This window comes from Epinephelus moara, chromosome 17 (assembly GCF_006386435.1).
Source record: "Epinephelus moara isolate mb chromosome 17, YSFRI_EMoa_1.0, whole genome shotgun sequence".
NCBI lineage: Eukaryota > Metazoa > Chordata > Actinopteri > Perciformes > Serranidae > Epinephelus > Epinephelus moara.
Genome location: NC_065522.1, coordinates 7,579,820 through 7,603,410, shown reverse-complemented (window position 1 = coordinate 7,603,410; position 23,591 = coordinate 7,579,820). Strand labels below are relative to the sequence as shown.

Below are 23,591 nucleotides of genomic sequence, written 5' to 3'. Positions count from 1 at the left end.
GAAAAAACCCTGAGCACACTTCCTATGAAAAGAAGTAGCGGGTTTGATAATACACTCAATGTTGTGCCTGCATTCATGACTATTTGTGTTCTGTTGTATCTTTTTCTTCCATCTCTGCATGCCACAACTGTCTTTTTTCCCCAATAAAAGAGAAGGCCTGCGGGAAGTGACATTTCACAGCCCAACAGGGAGAAATAATCAAAAAGGACAAAATGCTAACACAGACCTTCTTTTCTTCTCCCCTTTTACTTTTACTTCCTTAAGCGGTTTACAAATACCTCCCTGCTCCGCGGGTCACCCCTCTTTCTTTCCACTTCCTCTTCACTCGACCTGTCAACAACCCCTCCTCCCCTCGCTGCTGCTTATTTTCCCCCCCTCACCACCCCAGAGTCTGTTTGTTAAGTCAGTTTTCAGAGTTACACTCGTTCACCTTTCCAACCTGCTCGCTGCACTGCTTCTTGACGTGGCACAAACTCGCTTCCTTCACCTCATCTCTCCCCGCACTTGTTTTTTCCTGTTTATCCCTTGCTCTCCGTCTCTGTTCTGTTTGTTTTCTCTCCTGTGGGTGTTGCATCGCAAACACTCCGTATCCCAAGGAGATTTGAGGAGCCTCTTTTTAATGCAAGCCAACTGTCACACACAAATGCGCACGCACACCTCTAGCTATGTGACCAAACCTTTGCAGCGAGCTGTACATCGACAAAGAAGAATTCACTTGCAAATGCCCACTTGCAGGAAAACACACACACACACGCTCGCGCAAACACACACACACACACACACACACACACACACACACACACACACACACACACACACACACACACACACACACACAGCCACTTAAAGCTGACAAGCCTGATGTTTATTGGGGCAATATCAAAAACTTGGTTTAAATTCATGCCTATGCCGATAGGTCTGAAACGCTTGTGTTACAGGCCCCCACACACACTGACACACACTCTTAGATGAACACTTCACACACCCCACAGTGATTTGTGTAAACAGACCCTTCTGGTGGTCCCTCTCTTCCCCCATCACTCCTCTCAATCTCTCCATCTTTTGATGGCCCTCTTTTCTTTTCCACCTCTCGCTGTTTCTCCCCATGCCTCCATCTCTCCCTCTCCCTCTCTCACTCTGTGAGTCATCGCCCCCTCACTCTCTCTCTCTCCATGTCTGTCTGTCCATTCCTTTCTTCTCTGCCTTCACTCTTCAGAGGGCTCTTCATTTCACTGGAACGATGGATGAGAGGCTGGGGCCATCTGCAAGAGCTGATAAAACCACCCTCACACACACGCACACTCTCACACACGCACGCACACACTCACAGATACTGACATACATACAGATGCGGAAACAAACACAAAGAGATGCATATGCATCACTAAACCTGTAAATGCACGCACGGATCAAGAATGCACCACGACGCAGACACTCCAGTGAACACACACCGGGGGGAAAAAAGTGTAAACACAGCATTACACACAAAAAGACACACACACACACACACCTACTACAGCCACACTGTAGTTATGTAGGACACATATGTTGAAACCTCTTAGACATATTCTGCATGTCAAGAGGGGAAAGAAAAGAAAGAGAGAGAGAGAGATGAGATGAAAGGAGATGCAAAAAAAAAAAAAAAGAGTGGAAAATTTACGAGATGAGAGCTGGAATAAAGATGAGCAGGGAAAGAGTTGAGGAAACGCGGGGGTCAGCGGGGAGAGTAAAAAAATATGCAAGAGATGGAAGGTGGTAAAGAACAGTGGGTGATGAAGACGTAGAAAGGAGGAGAAGCGGGATGGAAAGGAGGGATGGACACAGAGAGCCTGGAGGACAGATTATGCAAAGGGAGAGATTAGAAGGAGAGATGAGGTAAGGGGGAAGTTAAGGGGATGGTCAGCACGTTCAGAGATGATGTAAAGCTCTGGTGAAAACACAGAATTATTTGCAAACAAAGAAAAACTTCCCAAACTGAGCCACTTATACCCGAGCCGAAAGAGTACAATCCTGACAGTTTCCACAGTGGCACATTTGCATACATACAGTAGAGGAACTAACTGCTTTGGTGTCTGTGGGACCAAACTCTGAACAATGCTCATTAGGAGTACACACAATGTATCCATATACACCCATCTATCCATTAATAATATATTCACCATAATTAGGCTAAGTGGGAAATATTGAGAATGTCAAGTGTCTCGGGGATTCAGTGGTTGATCTGAACCACTTGAGGCCCCAACATAAAGATTCCTGGTCAAACTAGTCAAAACACGCTAAATTAATTCACGGTAATTCTCCTTTTCTGTCATCAAAAAGACCACCAACTGATGTGCAAGCCTGTGCACCAACACGCACCATCTCTGCATTATAATGCGCCTGCTCGTTTCAACGTTTGAGAAACAAAGGCTTTGCTGTGGCTCCTGTCATACTGATGCAGAGCCGCTGGAGGACACGGGGGACTTTTACAATGGTTACCACTGAAAATAATCCAGGAGGCCTTTCTTCAGTCATTCTGTTTTTCTATTAACATGCAGAGAATCGCTTGTCTGCCAGTCCAAATGAGTGGCCACGCTCTCAGAGGAAACGCGCGGCTGCTGTCACTAATACCAATTAAAAGTTGTGACTTTGCCTAAGAAAATGAGGTCAGATTCATCTTGTGATTAGGCGTTTCTCTATGCTGCCTTGGCAACTGAGGGTCACAGATTCTAAAAAATCGACCTCCAGAGAAATTACTTTAAACGAGCCAACTTGGTTGGTTTGCTGGTACAAAGTACCACTGTGCCAGATTTGACAGGCTGTGCTATACCACACTGGGATTTTACAGAATTAGTCTCCTACAGTATTTGTAGTCTTTAATTTGACCTCAAATCATTCACAACCGTAAGTCCTTGTTCACCAACTTGCTTAGCCTTTATCTACTCTTCTTTAAATCTGACATATTTACCAGAAAACCAGGCTCTAGATGATTCTGGATCACGACTGTCCTGTTTTCACACTGCTCCACTATGAAAGCACACCAGTCACAAAGATACATGTCAGTAATTAAGCCTTAAAGGGAAACTAGTGTTTGTTGCCTCTTAAGTAAAGCTCATTTGATATGGATATTTACTACAGTACATTTTAAACAACTGTAGGTGTCATTTCTCATCCCAAGCCATTTTAGATTGTAGTGTTTCTGTGTCGAAGTTTCTCTCAGTCAAGTCTCGTCACATTATCACATACTCATTTTCTCTCTCTTTTAAACACAGGCTATGCGGGGTGTGATCATCAACACAATGCAGTAAAACAATGTCTGTAAAAAAATAAAATCTTTCACTTAAAAGATTACTTTCCAAATATTCACCCAGCTTTGTATCATAACAATGTGGGTAGTATGTGTAAATGAACTGTTAAACTTCCCTCCATCTTGCCAGTGCCTAGATTGCCTTGCTCATTTACCAGCAAAAACCCACTGGATGACGCATTTCTGTTTCTCAAACTACAGATTGTACATCCTTGCTTTTTTTATTTTTTATGCCTGCTGCCACCATGGACACAAAGAGTATAGAGGTGGACTGAGAGAGAGCTGCCCCGCTCTCTTTCAAACTTAGAGCAAATGTAAAAGTAGGCAGCGCTGATCAAACCAACCTATTTTTCACCTAAAATGTTTTCAGCAACATATTTTAGCTTACAGTTTAACTGTAATCAGGGTTCCCATACATTGTCATGGACGAAATTTCAAAACTTTTCCCTGACTTTTCAAGGACCCATAATAAATTTTTTAGTTTTTCTTGCTCTTCTTGCCCGGCATTTTATCAGACTCAAACTCTATTCAAACATAATTTCAGTTAGATGGCATCGATGGAGGAAGAGACGGGAAAATAAAGAAATGTACGTGATGGTATATAAAACCTTGTCACACATCGATGCTTATTAGAGCCAAATTATGTCAACGGCTTCAGAAAGTAAATTTGCCGTTATGTTACATTACGTGAAAGGTTATTCACAGAAGATTACTGTAACAATTTCATTAAACACAACAAAATTTCATTTTCAACACTGAATGAAAACATTCAGTGGATTTTAATAATTCCATGACTTTTCCGTGCCTGGAAAATTCAATTGTGAAATTTCATGACCTCGACTGTAGGAACCCTGTGTAATAGGAGATCGTTTGTTACAACCTTTATATACCAGTTACCATATCGTTACGCCATTATGTCATCCACCAGTGGGTGTGTTTATTGGTCCAGTGCAGTGTAGTGCATTCAGGTAGCTGTAGGTTTTCTACCTTTAGAGCAAAAGCAAATGCCACAGCCCTATTGCTTTGTTTTCTCTGGTCTTATAGCACCACTTTCATAAGTATTTGCATCTTTTTACAACATAGCCCAGTTTTTTGACATGGCCGATAAAATATTTCTATAATTCCGTCTAACTAAAACATTCGCCCTAATAATTTCAGCACAAATTAGATCAGAGCCAAATGTCCTAAAATCCATGAATGGAACTGTCATTCAAGTATTAATGAGGCAACAGTAGAAAAGCTATGTTCCTCAAAGCTGAATGAACACATTCCCACAAATGCTTATTAGTGTCATTGATGAAGCTTTTATTTTATCTAAACAATTAGGCAACCCATGTAAAACATACAGTTATTTAATCATGATCTCAGTCTGTGTCACTCAGGCAGTCAGGGAGGATTTTAAACTGTTCTCAAAAACACAGCCCGGTGGTTTTAACAATACTGATGGATCGACAATTCTGGAGCCCTGGAAATTTTATTTCAAAGAATAAAGGACAATGAAAACACTTTCAGAGATAAACATTTGCAGAAAATGAGATCATTTTCAGAACACACTGGTTTGAATGCTTAAATGGAAAAATCTGGGACTGTTGCTCCCTCCCTGCAGCCAGCTGCCTCATATCACTGAACACTGAATAAAACACACAGCAAAAAGGGCACACGCACACACACACACACACACACACACACACACACACACACGATGAGATTAGCAAACACCCATCTCAGAGACTGGGGGAAAGAAAATAATTACAGAAAAAAAGAGAGTGAGTGTGTCTATAAGACATCTTGGAAAATACAAACACAAACAGTGTAGACAGACAGAGAAACTATATAGAGAAGGAGAAAGGAAGAGGGAGGCAAACTATGGAGGAAATGGCATCCAGGTATGAAAAAGGAGCAAGAGAGAATGACAAATAGGGCACTGTGAGTGGAGGAAAGAGGGAGGTATATTGTGAAAAGAGGAAACAGGGGACCAGGTGTATATAAAAAGGAGGAGGAAGAGAAGGGAGGAATCCGATTTAAAAATAAACGAGTTAGGGAGGGGCGACCACGATGGCGGAATAGGGGACTAAGAAGCGACAAATAAGGAGAAGATTTCCATAGAGAGCAATGGAAGGATGGAGAATGAGAGATAGAGGGGAAGGATGTAAGCAGGGGAGACAATAGGAGATGTACAAACAAATGGAAAGGGGAGGGGGGCTGAGAAAGAAAAACGACAGAACAAGAGTGTAAAAATTAGATGAAAGAGGAGAAAAAGCAGAAAGCGAAGAGAGACCTGCAAAAACAAATCAGCAACACGAGAGAGAGAGAGGCGAGGAGAAAAAGAGCAGACACAACAAGGAAGGTAGGAGAGAGAAAAGGGGCAAAAAATAGAAGACAACAATGTGAAAACAGGGTGAAAGAAGACATGGTAGGAAATATGAAGCTGCAAAAACAAATCAACTAACAGAGCAGAGGGAGAGACGGAACGAGACAACGGTACACGAGGGAGAGATGAGAAATGACGGAGAGAGAAAAGGTGAATAATAACTAGAGAGAAAACTAACGCGGAGGAAAATATGAAATGGAAGAGGGGAGATGGGAGGGAGATAGCAACAGAACAGACAGAAAGTGAAAACAGAGGAGGAATGATAAATGAGAGGAGTTAGGAGGAAGGGAGGAGAAAGTGGATCAGATGGAAAAACAGCATAAACGACAGGAATATGAGACTAGGAGGAGGCTTGTCGACAGCGGGGACATTCAATTATAGACACACAAACACACCTGTATGCATGCAGACACACATCTACATGCATGTGCATCAAGTCAACAAAAACAGAAGGAAATTGATAGTGACAGCAGGAAGTGAGGAGGGCAGATGGAAATGGCTGCAGAGAAAAGGGTGTGAGGGATAATAGGGGGAAAAATATAGTGGGGTGGAGGGAGATACAGTAGAGATGGGAACAGGTCACCTATTACTATATATGGAGTTATACAGAGAGATAAAATATAAGCAGAGACGTAGCTGCTGTTCCTGGAGAGATGTATACGAAAAAGTGTCACCGCTTTCTTTATGGCTGAGAACATGTTGTGGCCCTTTGTGAATTTATTGCCACACAGAAAGTGATAGTGTATAAAGAGGATAAAAAAGGATAAAAAAAAAACAAAGAAACGGTGTTGTGATCAGATATGGATTATTCACAAGGTGCATACCCCAGACTCAGCACAGGTAAGGTGAACAGGAGTGGAGAGGATCATTTTTCTTTTATTTAGATACCAGGATGCATATTAGGTTGTAAATGTTTTTTTTTTCTTCTCAAGATTAGGCTGAAATTTGTGCCTGCCTGTGAAAAATGGAAGTCGACATATGGAAATGCAAAGAGAAAGTACTGCAGAGATGACCTTCAGGCTGTATAAGCAGTGAAGAAATGACTGTAAACAATATATGTAGCTACCTATATTTACAGTTTCCCCACTTATGGTCCCAGTGAAACAGAAGTTGTAGCATCCTAGCTTTTGTTCTGTGGCGTATCCCCCAGTGGAAGAGAATATTTGATTGGCATACAGTTACAAGAGGAATTTCATTCAAATCCTTCACATTTGATTGGGCCACTAAAAAAACGGGTGGGTTTAGCGGATGGCAAAGAGGCAAGGATGGCTGTGTCACACATAAATATGGTCATTGAGAGTGTTTTTTTATGTGCCTGTAAATTACAAGTTTCTTTTTTACACAATCAGTTGGTACACATGCCAATTCCCATAGTGGAAGCAGCATAACGGTAACATTATAGCTCAGGATCTAGCTGCATGTCAGTGTCACCGTGAATGTAAAGACTGTCACAATATGCTACTGCTAAATATATCCAAGAAAAACGATCTCTGGCTCTATTATTTTTAGACCCTACCATTTTTCAAACCGTTCCATAATGTCACCAGTTAATAAGCTGCTCAGACGCGGTGTACATTTTAAGTTACATCTCATCTCTACATTATAACCAACTTGCCTGGTGCAGTAGGTTTAAGCCAAGTTACAGGCCTCAGGTAGCTTGAAGATATGGAAACTATTCTGCAGCTATTTGTGGATTCATGCTTTCTTTTCCCACTTACTGTTCCTCTTAATGACATCTAAAAGCTCTGCTTGACAATGTTGTCACGAAACTCATTTGCTTTATTTGTTTTTTGTATCATTTTCTCCCCTGAGATGTATCCATTTACTACTACTATTTTAACAGACCAAATCTCTCCAGGAATTATCTAACTTGTTTCAATTATTGCAAAAATTGAAACAGGTAATCATTACTATTCTCTATAATTGGGAGGAGATCTATATCATCTTAAGTAAATGAAGATAAAGTAACAGACATGATCTCAAAAATCTATTGTATTGATTGTCTGTAATACTTTTAGGATTTTTTGTCACTACACCTGGAACCAGGAGCAGTTAGTCTGAAAATTGAGTGTGTGACAGGCTGTTTCAGAGAGTGCGCTCATGCACGTTTCCCGTCTTTTCAATAAGCTTTGGTTTTTGAATGACAATAGAATCCAGTGTTCAGCAATTAGACTCTCCTGGATGAGCTGCAGGAGCAGGACGAAAAACTAGTCTCGTTGTATTGACCCACATGTGCAGAGCTATTGGAAAAAAGAAAATGCAATCAGTGGCAAAAACCTCAAACAACAAACACTCATCTGCACTTTCAATTGTTGAATATCTGTGATTAAAATGTTTCTGACTCCATATTATTAGTAATGATTTCTGCGCAGGTTGTATATTATTAGTAATGATTTTTGTCTGGCTATTTTAATAAATGAAATTACAAATGATGGGACGACACACAGAGAGGGGAGACGGGATGGAGAGGCATCAGAGAGGCAGAGCAGGGCAAAAGACAGTGAGACAGTAATTGGACAATACTACTGAATGCATGAGCAGAGAAGTGAGTGGAGAGTGCACTAATGGAGGAAAGGGAGAAATAGAAATGTCACTCCATAAAATACTGGGCTAATTTGAGCCCATAATTACCATGGCGATGAGTGGCAGAGATGGAGCGAGGAGGGGGGAACACCGTATCACACTCAAAAATAGATGAGATTTGACCAGAGATTATGTGACAAAAACATCAGGATGGTTACGCACACAGTCACAAAAAGCACACACAGTGACATGTTCTTTCTCAATCACACACCAATGTACACTCTGCAGACACACTCTGCAGACACACACTGAATCTAACAAGTCAGCTCACGTTGGTGACTTTATTCATGCATGACCCCTCAAGGTCAAAGGTGGTTTCTTTGGAAATTACACCCTGTTCGGCTGCGTCGGTGTCTGTACCTGCAGTGCTGGTGGTTTGCCCTACTGCAGGTGTGTGTTTCTGGTGTTCAAACGGTTCAAACACATGGTCAGGGGTCCTGGGTATTACCAGAGTTAACAAGAAAGCATGTGAACAGTGCTGTGTCCCTCATGCTCTCTAGATTTCTCATTACTGTGCATTTGTCACGTGTCACAAGTTTTAGTGTGCTTTCACACCTGTAGTTTGGTATTTTTATTTTGGCCCTGGGGGAAAAAAAGATATATTGATGCCTTTAAGATGTGCTGGTTTGTGCGCACACTCACTTTTTACAAATCAACCAAGAGAGTAAACACAAAGTCATTTTTAAAAGTTGCTCATTCGTAAGTTTTGGTGGCCCTGAATCATCATAAAAAGGGAAATAATTCAGTGGTTTCGATTCTTTTCATAACATAGAAATTTAAGCACAAAACAACCCAATCTCTTTCATCACCAAGTACATAGGCAACTGTCTGCTTTGTTTATGGCAATGGAGAAAATGAAAAACACAACAACAAATCATGACAGTGTCAACTGAGGTGGATCAATGCGGGGTGCGGGGTGTTTATAGTGTGTAAATGCAGGTGTTTACGATGATGTGGGACACAAGACAAACGCCCTTCCTCTAATTAAGACTCAACCTATTTTAGAACTCAAAATTGTTCCCTGGAGAATGGGGCACATATGCACACGCTCACGCAAAAAGAAACAGACAAGCTTGCATACCCGTACGCACGCGGCGCCATTGTACAACGTATGATTAATTCATTGAGTGACGAATGCAAATGTGTTCCAATGAAAGAAACAAACAAGAGAAGGCTGCATGTTGGCGCGGGGTGGTGGAAACAGAGACAGATGTGAATAACGCCGGTTGACACAATGAGGAGAAGAGACAACTGATTTATGGGAAGAATTATGGGATGACAGTTAAATCCTTTTCTGATATTCAAATCCAGACTGATAAGGAATGAAAGAGGAGGAAGGAGTGAGGTCTCGTAGCTGGCTCCAGGCTACAAATACTGCCTGAGTAAGGAGTTTCAGTTCCTCTGGAGCTACATGGGTTGCTTTGGATGTTTTAAAAAGTCCACTGAATAGCACATGACAGTGGGAAGGAAGGGCAGAGAGAAGGCAAAGTGGGGAAGAGGAAAGGGAAAAAGTGAAATGAGGTGCTGAGAAACAGGAGGTGGTAGATAATAGGAACACGGGGAGGAGAGAGGAACAGCAGGATTTGGCCTTATTACTTGCTGTCTTTTTGTGGAGACAGAGAAGGTGGGATGGGGGAGAGAAACAGGGGGGAAGGGCAAAACTAAGAGAAGGAGGAGGAAAGGATATATGGTTGGAATGATTACAGGCTGAAGCCTCTTTAAGACTGGGAGTGTTGTGCCATGATTCCACTTGGCTGTACTTTCTAATCGATACAATCACGGAATAGGAGGACAGAGTTGTCTGGCCTTTAAGCTGGCAGTGGAGGCAGTAACAGTGCCAAATAAATGTCCTCAGAGGACAGCCAACAGGACAAGTGTGACCTTTTGATGACATGTTATGTCTGCGACCCACCCACAGGAGATTTAAAAAGCAGCTAGAAGCAGTTAGCAGCTAACTCAAAGAAGAACAACAGCAGCCGAAAATGTCCGCCACCTGGGGAGACAATGAGGTCTGGGAGGTCTTTGACCTCCAAGCAGAGGGCGAGATCAGCGAACATATGACAAGAGTGTTAATGTTATGCCAGTTTTTGTTTAGAAAGTGCTGCTCATGCGTGTGTTAAATGTCAGACTAGAGGCCAAAGCTGTAGTGTTACACGTCACACCTGTCACACCTCTTTTGCTCCCAGGATGCCAGCATGCAGTCTAAAATCACACACTGGGGTGGCATGATGCCTGAGTTGTTGAGTTCTGTAGTTCTGTAGAGTTAATGAAGGGACTATTGCATGATCTGTGTGTAAAAAGGGCTTGAGTGAATGGACAAATCTGGAAATGAGGTAATTAAAAATGAGACATTAGGAGAAAAGGGCATCAATGGCAAAGGAGAAAGGAGGAGAGGTTGGGTAGGATAGTAAGAAAGAAAGAGAAGGACAGAGGAGGAATGAAATGGTCAACCATGATGGAGTGATTCACTACAGAAAAATGGAGATATCTGCGAAAGGAGATTAATGGATAGATCAGCAGGTAGATGGAAAGACAACAGTATGATCCCTGCTCCCTTGTTGATGCTATCAGATACAGAGACAATCATCACACACACTCCTCACTCACCCCTTTCCCTCTGTACAGTGTGAGGAAAGATTAGATTTATCCCACCTTCTGTTTTCCCCACACTGTACGACAAAGCTATATTTCCCTCTCTTTATTTTACAGGAGTAACATGATTTTGGGCTTCATAAAATTGTCTTCATCATCCACTTATCGGGAGTAAAGGCCTAAACAACTCTTTACTTCTTGGAATCAGCTTCACATCTCAACCGAGCTAACCTGATCACGGAGCTTATGTGCCAAAAGGTTGGCGGACACATTGAATGTGATGAGTGCCTGCTGAAGAAAAATAGATTAAAATACAAAATGTCAAGGTGCTGCTTTAATACTCTCCTCCGCTCCTTTCCCTCCCTGCTTGCTTGATCCCAAAGCACGCAGTCCATCCCTCCCTGTCATTCTGTCGACAGGTGCTGCCGCTACCCTCATGCTGTGACATCCATCACTCCTCATCCTCATCTCCCCCATCACCCAGCCCTTGCTTCACACCTTAGTCTTAATATTTTTCCCTTTATGTGCCCCTTCTCTCTAAGACATCCTCTTTACCTAAACATGTATGTTGCACCACATCCTAAAACATAAAAATCTTTTTAATAACTGCCCCTCCTGAATTTCGGTGCAACTTAAAAAGCTCTAAATGTGAAGCTAAGAAAAAGACAATTTTTAAGGAAAATGCAGACAGCATAGTCAAGACTAGAAGTAAATGCTTTTTCATACACAGCTGTGGTGACATAAAAAAATACTATTCACTATTAGTTGAGATATTTTGATATGATTACACCGAGTGCAAATCTTTCTCCAGTGTTTTACCAGACGGTGTTTTGCTCCCAGAGCAGCAGCAGAGCTTTCGCTTGCAGACCTGCCAATTAAGGACTACTACTCTTCCTTCCCTCTTCTCAGCATTGCATGAAGCTAGATTAATATTTATATGTTCATGGATAATTTATTCTAATTTATATACATTTTTAATTAAAGGAGAACTACACCCATTTTCAGAATTCATACATGTAATTCCTATGGACTACACAGTCCTAAATTATCAGTAGACACAAACAACCCTCTCCCAAATCCGAAAACTAAAGAGCTAAAACTCAAATGTGTTATGTCATCAAGCATAGACCATTTCACTAGAACTGCATTGCTAGGCAACAGCTTATTTATTTCCTGGCAACTGATTTCATTAAGCTGTGTTTCCATACAAACATGGTATTAAGTAGGCTAAAACTGTGTGTGAGATTGTATGTCCACAACCTTTTTATGAAACCAATAGTATGTGAATTACACTATGTCAGGTGACATACTATAATAAACATTTGGCACCACGCCAGCATAAATATCCCACAGTGCAATGTAGTAGTGATGACAATGTTCATAACAGCGGACAGTGGCTAAGGCAGCTGTCTAACGTCACTAGTACAGAACTCTCTAGAGGTGAATAACTGTGGTCTGCTGCCTGATGTGAAATTGTGGAAACACTATATGAAGTATCATGGTAGAGGGTTCCATTAAAAAGGATGGCATATTACATAATTTTGAGGTTTGAGTACAACATGGTTTGGGCTTTTTGTTAGAGGTGTAGCTCCAGCCATGTAGGTAGGTTACTCCACCGCTTTATTTCAAACTGAAATATCTCCAAAAACTATTTGGATGGTTTCATGAAAGTTTGTACACAAACATTCCTGGATTTGCCCCATGAAAAGGAGATGGGTTCAATTCTGCTGAGAGCGATATCTCCAGCTGTACTGACACAACCGCTAACGTGACAAGCAAACATGCAACAGAGCAGCTAGCAAAAGTGTGGACGTAATAACTGCGCACAGGGCAGAAACAAGATCTGACCTCAAGTGGTCAGCTGGAGATGCATGGTAGGTACAGGTGTGAACAGCGATGTGTCTCGGCTGTCCACTTGTGTTCCGATCACCGAAACACATGTTACTACCAGGTCTGAACAGACTCTGAGAGCACCAAGAGTAAAGTTCTGAGTATATGGGAACATTTTCTGTTTCAGAGTTGAGAACTCTACAACAGTATAAAGCTCATTTGGGTATAAAGAAGAAGAAAAACATTCTGTGGGTCCCTGAAATCAGTCTCCCTGTCACTGTCTGTGGAGCAGCTCCAGACTTTGTACTTGATGACATCACAGGTTTGAGCCTTACTTCTCTAATTTCTGGCTTTGAAATAGAGTAGCTCATGTTCACAAACAGACTGGCTCATGGGGCATTCAAACAGGAGACAGGTGTGCTAGGGACTGTGTTGGTAGGGTTGCGTTCAAGTACCGATGACAAAATGAAGTGAAACGCCTCTACCAGCCTTTTTCCATATCAAACACTGCGTGGTGATTTATAAAACTTAGGAAGGATTTCACACCTCTGTTTTCAGTGTTGGCACTCCTGCTGTGCCAATGTTCTGGCCTCATTGAAATGAATGAGGAGATGCAGAGACATCATTATAGCACATAGAATCATGGATAATCTGAGCATCACAGTTCCATGGCAACTGAGCAAACTCCACCGCAGATGGAGACCATGCAATACTATAAAAACCTCCAGAGTAAAGAGTGGATGGACCTTAAATTAAGATTGTTTTGTCAACTAATGACAAAAGATTGATGACTTTAACTAGACTTTCCTCAAACCCACTGTATGCAGCAGGCACAGTCCTCATTTGTAAGTGCAGTTCTCTTTTCTTCAGCACCTAAGCGTTACACACTATTCAGAGTGTGAACTGACTGAAAAACACGTACTTGTCCCAAAATAGAAAACTGCCTGCGCTGCAATGAACAGCACCAGACAATCGTAGTGCAACAGCAGGGGGCGCGACACTGCAATTGTGGGTCAGAACTTTAACTAAAAGCTGAGTAACTGTTGTTTTTAATGCCGTTTATTTTTCCCTCGGTGCACACAATCTACTTCATTTGCTTCTGTTGTTTTTGTCTCTTTCTTCGCCCATTTCCTTCACCTGCTCTGAAAGCTCCATTAAAAGAAAGGAACGCTCTCATATGCCTGTTTCCTTTATCTATTTTATCACCAGAAGAGAAAATGAAGTCAAAGAGATGCAAAATAAGGATGTACCCAACACTGTTTCGACCTGTTGGATCTTCTGATTTCTTCACAAATACTCATCAGCCTGTTGTCTCTGTACAGTATCAAAAGCTTGTTCCTTGGGGCGTCGGTGCCAAGGCTGTTGCAGCAGCGGCCCGGGTTCGACTCCAGCCTGTGGCCCTTTGCTGCATGTCTCTCCCTCTCTCTCTTCCCCTTTCACACTTCACTATCCTATCAATTAAAGGCAAAAAATGCCCATAAAAATATCTTTAAAAAAAAAAAAAAAAAGCTTGTTCCTCCTCCATGTCTTGATTTCATGAGCTCTTCCATTTCTCCTTCTGTTCTTTTGTCTTCCTCATTTCTTCATGCTCTTCTTAGATAGGAAGGCATTTGATACTCTAGCGCTATGTACAGGATAGCTGATTTTTTGTGCTTTGTGGAAGAAGTAGCTTTTCCACTTCAGTGTATGACTTCTGCCCTCTCCTGTTGACACTGCAGCTCCTTCACAGACTTGAACACACTGAGCAACTCACAGCATTTTCAACAGCACTATCACCCCTCGAGTTTTAGTAAAAAGTTTCATGACACTGCAGCATCCTTCAAACTCTGCTATGCGACCATTTGCTTCTCTGAGATTTGGGCATCCTGTTGTGGGGTATCTGTATTGATTCTGGAAAGGGTACTGAATTGATCTCCACTAGTCAAAGGAAATTATTCAAGTTGCACCTCAAGTGACCAAAATGCCCATAGCGTGACGACATTCTCAGCCTCCTGCCATCCACCTTTCACTGTGTCACTCGAGCTGCTGACCTTGTCACAGCCCTTGGGTAATCATTTATTCATCTGTCCCTCAAACATAGCATTCCTCTATCCATGCTGTTCTGTGCTGATTGTGTTTGGTTCATTTATATTGCATGGTAATGGTGGAGGGGGAGTTTGTCACTCCGTTGACACATTTCATAGCTCAACTGTGTGGCTAAATGGCATATGAAGGAGAAGAAAGAAAGAGGTGGGGTAAAGAGATGGGGAACGGATAGAGGGGTGAGAGAAGAGAGAGTGAGATGGAAATGGGGGGAAGAAGTGGAGAAGCACCTCCTTCAGGGGAGGATATGAATGTGGGGAAAAAAGTACATTATTTTAAGATGAGTGGTAGGTGGGAGAGAAGAATCGAGAGATGCAGGGGGAGCTGAAGAGAAAAAATATGCATTGGAAACAAGGAGGAAAGTCCTTGAAGTGGAAAGGTCACAAGCTATTCCACAACTACTCCTCTGCGACGATTTATTGTGAAAGGCACTATACAGTGAAAGCAGCTATTTTTACAGTGGAAAGTAATGCACACCAAAAGTGAGAATGTCACATAATGCTCAAAAAGCTATATTGGCAGATAAATGCTTCGTCTGAATGTGGTGATTTATCTGGTTAATGTTAAATAAAACATTTGGTCTGATCACTGAGCCACATAAACTGTTAATGAAATAAAACAACTACCCCCAGGGGATTAATTAATGGACTCAAATTCAATTGAAATAAATCCCCCCCCCCCTCGCTCAGAACCGACAGACAGATGATTTGTTTGATTGGAAAGCCACCAGTGCAAGTCAAATTCAATCACATCCAAGGAGTCAAAAACCGCTGTGTTAAGTCACCAGGCAGCAATAGCAGTATTTTATTCACAGCGTTCCATGACAAGCTGGACGAACGGGTGAAACGGTAAGAAACCAGAGGGTCTCTATGAAATTTATAGTTTCCCAATTGCAGTAAATTTGACATGCAGACAATAATATTGATCAGCTTCCCTGGTCTGCTTGAGTGCACTGCTCAGCTCAAGACTGCAGATTTCTGGCAGAATACCGAAGGAAACTGAGTGCAGATCACATTATATTACTTGTTTTTTAGCTTCTCTGCACTGTTAAAGAATTAATTTCACTTTTATTCCCCTTGAGCAGAATCCTCCCACGGTTAGCAGAGACTAGGCTACAGACTAAACATACCCAGCCACGGCCATTGAGGCCCCAAGGCTTTTTTAAGTGCTGTGCTCTGTTGAGGTCAAAATCCCCATTATCACCATTATCTTTAACACACGGTTTGATTTGTTTTCATTCTGATAAATAGCCTTTTTATTCTTATTAAACCTTGTTTTAACTAATGTGCCATTTTTATTGATTCAAACTGGCTTTCATTACCATTTAATTATTTGTAAAGCACTTTGTGACACCGTTAAGGCCTATAAAAGCTAATAGAGAATCAGCAAAAAGAAACGCATAAAAGACAGGGAGAGGACAGAGGATGATAGGAAGAAAAACAGAGTGAGAGAAGAAGAGGGGGTGGATGTACAATCTAGGGTGAAGGGCAAAAGCACCTGACAGCAAAAAGCATCCAGGGATCAGACCTCATCGGCAGGATAGACATTTGTATAGGAAATTACTGGTTCGCTCTCACAAAGGCACATGGACACACAACCTCAACATTCATTACCACATGACGCATTTACAGTACAAAACAAAGATACACAAACCTGTAAACTAAACAACTAAAGGTGCAAATACACACCCACTCACAGGGAGACAATGATGAACATCAGTCATGTGGAAATACACATAAGCATATTGAAATAACGTCATCCCACACACAGACCTCATATGTATGTTTATAATTGCAGCACTGAAAGCTACTGCATTGATAAATGTGACAGACCCATAATTCGAGCGCGAGTTGATCTCTGCAGCTGTGACCGTTAACACATGTGTTCACACACTTGGAGGAGGTTGCTTTATCTGTCATTGCCACAAATCCTGAATAAAACAACTGTTCATGATGTAAAAGAGATGCTAGTGCTACAAATCCCACTGAGAATCAATGATTGCTCTTTAATTCATTGCTCTCATTTGCTGATTTGTGTGGTTTATACACCACCATATCGCCATACAAAACCAAGCTCTCAAAAGCAGATGCATCCTGCAGAGAACATATGTGTGGCAAAACAGAAGACCTAAATATGATGCCATTTTGTTTTGCAAGCCAAGTAGATACGACATGTGGACTTAACGAAAACTGCCTATATTTTGCATTATTATTAGAGGAGAGAATTGTGTTGTAGAATTAATCTTGGAAGCAAAGAGCTTAATGTGCCCAGTTGGGACTTGGCATTTTACCACTCAATGTTGAAACTGGACCGTATCTCAGTCTAGAGGAAGTATGAGCCAAGACTGTGTTTAATGCATCATCTCAGTGGTACAGAAAATAAGTTTGTGTTGAGAATTTGGTTTTCTTCGCTGGTGCTCTTTTACTAGGAACAACACAGTGTTGTGTTTAGTGAAATAAAATCAGAAATTGATTGACTGGCTAGTCACATACAAAAACATCTAAATTAACCAGTTAGGAGACAGTGTGGGAGACAAGGAAAAAATCTCTTCACTTAGTGCACAGTGTGAAATTTTGCACTTAAAGGAGCTGTATATGACATTGAGAGCGTTGATATATCAGCACATCACTATTTGTCATGTACACACTGGAGTAATGGCGTCCTGAGCAGAGAATGCAGTCATGCTCTCTCTGTGTGTTGTAATCAAAGCCTCTCTGTTCTTAGATCTGGTAGCCAGTCCTGCCACTTGTGCATGTATGCAAGTCCCTGTGAGTCCTTGTGTGCATTTGTATTCCCGCTCTGTACTGTGCTGACAATAGTTTTACCACTTATAAAAACAGTTACAACCAGTTGTCGTGGAAGTGTAACATCTATCCTCTGGCTTCCCCATCCCATGATAACACTGTTAGCTCTGTCAGTATTGTTTTCGCTTTTAGCACTGTTAGCTGCTAGACACTGGCTCAGCCACCTCTATGCTGGGCAATCCCAGCTCAGACTCTGAATCATATATATGCTCTGAAAGTTGCATGCAGCTCCTTTCAAAAATTTTACTTCAAATTATGTAGGTTATCAAATCAAATCATCTCAACTTGCAGACTTTCTCTACACTTGTAACTGACGTGTAAAGGATGAGGAATTGCTCTGCTGTACACATGTGGTCTCCCTGAACACAGTATGGGAAAAGCCTTCAAGTCATTTCAAGATGAACCCTACCTCAATCCTTCCGGTGTCTGGTTGGAAGCCTCTGGCAGGGTCTTCAGTCGTCACTCTGCACTGGATCGCACAGCCGTTCACCCTGATCTTATCTTGTTTGAGGCCCAGTTCTGGCAGGCTGCGGCCTTCACACACATGCAGCTGGGCATGCACCAGGTCCACACTGTGAGAGAGACAGAGAGAGAGGCGATGAGGTGAATAAATTGATTGAAGGCCTGAATATGGTGTGAATAGCCTTTAATTTCCCTTGATGTCACTGTGGAGAACATTTTATCTGCTTTTACCAAGGTTTAAAAGACCAGTAAGGTCGTTTATTCAATATAAACATCTTTAGTTATTCTTGGCCTCAAATCAGAATGGGTCGGGTGTGGATTTGCAGTGGATGGGAGGATTTTTTTCCAGCACTTTATTTGAACAAATGAATCTGCGATGCGTGACAGAAAAAACAATCCCTCATGGATACCTCTTAATGGCAAAAACAAAGTAGATTAAAACAAAAGAAACTTTAGTTATAATTTGACGTTACTGAAATAATGGCCCCTGGGGAAGAAAGCAGGATATGGAAAATGCAGTTTCACATACGGAAACAACTTATAAATTAGCAGCATAACTTTTGTCTAATTAGTCTTTAGTAGGTATGCTATAAAGGATCTCAATCAACCAGGTCCTAAGGTATGTAGAGGCACTAAGCCAAAGGCAACTAGAACAATGCTTTTTGGTCTTAAAGAGTAATATTTTGCTTCATTTAAATTACAACTCTCTGCTTACATGAACTCATGTACACACAAGGCACTGCAGCGTAAAAAAGCCTGGTTTCAATGATGTTAGTGACTGATGCAAACAAACTTCACAAAAAGTCAGTACAATGTTCTGCTTGTGTGCTATACTGTACTGATAAACTCCAACTAACCAGAAAGCATTACACTGGGATGCAAAATTGTTCGTTGAAAACTGAGAAGGGTTGCTGGTTGTTTTATTAAACTTTAATAAAGCCCCAAAGATAACAAGGGAATGTAGCCAATTAAGAAAATAGGTTTCAGTTTAACACACGGTGCAGTGTTCGCCTATTTGTTCTGTCACACCAACTCTAACGTACAAGCTGAATACATGTACAGTACATTTTATTCACAAATATTCAACAATGCTCTGTGCCCAGACACACACAAATAGGAGTACATTATGCAAATTTTTATTCAGCAATTACCCGATATTAGAAAGAATTTGAATGCGATAGGGATGGAAAAGTTATTTTCTTCCACTTCCATGAGTCGTAACCCTTAACACCAATTTTGGCTCATCTGTATGCATTTATTTAAATGTAAAGCTCAAATGAGACTTGCTAGGTTAAGTTTCATGACCTTGTGCAGTCTAACACATCGCCAAAATGTATTCGAGTATTTTTTCATCACTGTTTTCTGGACACATTTTAAATGCTGCAGTGGACAGACACAGAGGGTGGGGACATATAATTCTCAAACGGCTGTGTCCCTGCACCCGGTCCACTGCCAAACATAAACACACTCAGACAACCTGGAAGCCTCGCCGCCTTGAAGGGTGAATGAGAGACAGAAGGCACACACATTAGCAAACAGGCTCGGATTTTGGACACCGTCTTGGCTTCCGTCTCCTTAATGTCTCAATTAGCTGGTATCCACATTCTGGCCAAACAGAAGGACAATTATGCATCAGCCTGGTGTGAAATGTGTTGGTGGAATAAGCAGATCCAATCTTAATAACTTGGACGAGTGCTAACGTCATGTTTTTGTTACACTTTCATGAATATGTTGCTATTTTTGAAATTAGACAGCTCCGCTCGCGTCCTTAAATAATAAAAGGAAATGATGAAATGACTCACTTTGTGAGCGATGCCCCCAACAGAAGTTATGCAAATGATTCTCAGTTTCCCAGTACTTATTTAATTAAGACACCAGTTTGTTTCCAGACTCAGATTAGTTACTAGTCTTTGTGGGGTCCAGCACATTGTCAGCTCCTGTGGCTACAGCCTTTTAAGGACACTGCGTGGGACAAGACATTTTCTTGCCTCTACCCCTCTCAACTGTAAAATGTACTGTCGCCAAGAGCTAAACGTTTGAAGTAACCTAGTGTGTTCAGCACAATTATTGCATTTGCTCTGATACTTTGTTTTTTTTGGTCATTTTATTTATTCATCCATCCTTCTGTAAATCTGGGCTGAACAAAGACAATAATCAAGAATACTAAAGCTGAAATATGATAAAAGTGCTTGTTAGTTTATTAATTCCTTTAATTCTCTCAGTAGTTTACTCAACAATCACTTCTTGTACCATGTTCCCACGGAGAGCTAAAACCAGGGTTGAACCAGCGCTGACTTTCTATTTGAAAGAGTTAACTGGGGTTGAATGACTCGGCTTTACGGCCCAGGTCAAGAGGTGGGTCGTACCAGGGTCAGCTTCAATGAGAAGGGAACACCACCAGGGTCACAAACAATCAGGGTGGGACAAATTATGTTATTCATTGCAAATGGAGGTGCACAGCCCTGACTCAATTGTCACAGGTCGCCGCTGCCTGTAAACAACAGGTAAACAAACAGCTTGATGGCAACAGGAGTGTTTGCAGCTAACGTCACAGCTACGATTTGAACAATGTGGAGATGTGGCAAGACTTTGAGGTGTGGAAGCTCCTGGCCGACTGTGGTGAGGTGGAAATTATGAAGCAGATGACCAGTAAGGTGAAGGACAATGTGTGTGCAAGCATAACGAGGCTGCTGAATGAGAGAGGCATCGACTGCTTACAGAAAGTGGTCTCAAACAAACTGAAGGCACTGGACAAGCACAAACACTGCACCAAAATTCTAACGACAACAAAAAATGAAGAGGGCTAGGTTGAGCTGACTGGCAGTACTATGATCTACAGTCTTTCGGACACACTGCTTCTTTTTTGCCCTGAGGAGGAAATTCACTCATGTACAGGCCACAGATTATCATTTTAGATGCAGTGTGCGTGTAAATCCGCTGAATTTGTTCTCACTGGGACCAAATAAAATTGAAGACTGGAACCTGTGAAACAATGTGACTTGCATTCAGCTTGTTTAAAGATGCAACGAAAGAATGTGTGATTGATAGATACTGTAAATCTGTATTGTACTCCTCATTTTTTTTCTTTCTTGCACTCATTACAAATAAAAATGGTCTATGAACTTTATTTACACCATATTATCCCCCATACATGAATTATTCTGTGGCACTTTATGTTTTGCCCACTACCATCCCCTCTCTCTGTAGTCCTCCTTGAGTTTATAGCTACAGCACAATCAAACCCTCCAAACACATATTCTGTGTATGTTGAAATGTAATGTTCAAAATGAAGCAGTTATAATATCACAGGTAAAACCAGTTAACTGTGTCCATTACTGTATTGTGCTTATATGCTGAGAAGTTAGGAATTCGAGTACAAAATATGGCTGTGATGGTGTACACCTTTCATGACATACAAGACAACAGAAAATACAGAAACAATTGTTGTTGCTGTCCACTTTGTATGAGGTGTAAACCCCCAGCCCATTTCCATTTCCAACATTTCCAACACCTACGGTAACGGTATGCATTGCTCCTGGGTTGTGACTCAGGTCGTATCTGAACTGTTTTGACTCGCTTGGTTTGAATCGACAAAAAAGGGCTGAACATGGGTCAGAAAAACCTGGTCTGACCCTAGTCATGGTGTGAAAGAGGTATTAGAGTATTTGCATTTTCAATAAAAGTGAGGCAAAAGAAACTAAAATAACATTTAAATTGCAATTTCCAGTGAGAAACATGTTGCCTTCATCTCGAGACTATTCCTACACAGGAGTAGAAAGAAGAAGTGCAGCAGACTGATGGAGAGCTTTGTCACATGATGAAATGACAATCGCCTGAAGCTCAGTATCAGCAGAACCAATTACATGTGGTGGACTACACAGAAACAGGATAGAACACAAAGTTGTAGCCATGACAGTAGATTTCACATATAGATGACACAAAGAAGGTCTAACTTGTAAAACATGGATGCTTCTCACACATCTTCGAGCCAACAGCACAGAAGATCTACATAATCAGCACAGTTTCAACAAGAACATCCAAGATTAGTGTCACCAATTCATTATCTGACCAAATGTCTCCCCTTCTGCTTCTGAGATATGGTGTTGAATAATGGACAGAGAAGTGTTTTTGCAGAACATTACGGTGTCACAGTAAAGTTGATCTTTGACCATTTAAACTCTTGAGTTATGCCTGAATGCGACCCTAATATCTGAATACCAAAATCTAATCAATTCATCCTTGAGTCCACATGGAAATTAGAGTCAAATTTTCAAGACACTCTCTTCAGGCGTTTCTGAGATATCGCGTTCACAAGACTGAGATGGACAGAGAGATGGACAACTCAAAAACATAATGCCTATGGCCATGGCTGTCCCCATAATGGCAGCAATACAAGTATCCAAATTTGAAAACAGCAACTCACGAGGTGACAGATTCTAATGGCTTCCATTTCACAGGGATGTAAGTCGCTTAATATTATGCAAATAAACACATTTCAGTGGCAAACAAGACCAGCTGAACATTTCCTGAGTCTAGAGTCAAACACTTGGCATCCATGCATGGACGTTTTTTTTTTTATTACATATAAATCAAGTTTGGCCTAGTTTTTCCCCCCCATGTAATTCTTCTACTTTGAAAACATAAGGCAACACTGATTGAATGAGGACCCTCGAGGGTTTATAGAATTCATTGTATACTAATTTGACTTAGACAAATTAAAGAGCCTGCAGCAACATCTGTCCCTCAGTGCAGCCAGTTACAGAATAAAAGTCCCTTGTATCATTAGCAAGTTCCACAATAAGACCGAGCTACACAGGAAGAGGATGAGGATGATGTGCCTTCAGCAAAAGTAGGAGTTGGAAAATGCACCACAGCACATGCACACTCTCAGTGTGATGACAAGAAATGCTGCTGGTTGGAACAGTTGGCAAAACTCTGTTAGAGAACACAGGGGATTAACCAAAGACAGTGAGGAGGATTGACCTGAAACATCTGTACAGAGAGTGAGTCAGGCAATATCGCCGTCAGTGCAGATACTTCCACATACATTACCATGTCTGACAATCAGCATTTAAATCAGTCACTGATGTGGAGACTTGAAGAAGTCAGTATATCAAAGCATGGAAACTAATAACCATTCAACTTAAATCTAATAGTCTTTGATGGCATGAGCACAGTGTATTATGAATGACATTTACATCTATGGAGCTTCTGATATGAATAAATCAGAATGGATGTATGCCTTGTGTACAAAACATGAGATGTGAGGGCACAAAAGAAATTTGACTTTCTTTGATGTTACTTTCCTGCTCATCATTCTATTCTTTTTTCACCAGATTTGATTTCAATCGCCATGGCTTTCTTTTATTTTAGTTACCCACTAGTTTCCTTTTATGCTTTTGCAACACAGATGTAATTACATGTCATGCCGATAAAAAAAGTGGAAATTGAAAAATTGATGGTGTGTGCACAGTTATCAAACTATTAAAGGGTGCTTTTTATAAGCATCTTGCTTCTTTCATTTGATCTACTTACTGGTGAAACAGGATACAGGGGTCAGGCAAACGCAAAAGAATTAATC

At 41.3% G+C, this 23,591-nt stretch overlaps 1 protein-coding gene across 1 annotated transcript in view; it reads right to left on the bottom strand.

Annotated features, from left to right (window-relative positions):
* The window catches only part of pcxb (pyruvate carboxylase b), a 345,950-nt gene that overhangs the window by 216,367 nt on the left and 105,992 nt on the right, over positions 1-23,591 (bottom strand). The window contains exon 11 of the mRNA XM_050067843.1: positions 17,958-18,120. Within this exon, the coding sequence (XP_049923800.1) occupies positions 17,958-18,120 (163 nt within the window). The remainder of the gene's footprint in view (positions 1-17,957; positions 18,121-23,591) is intronic.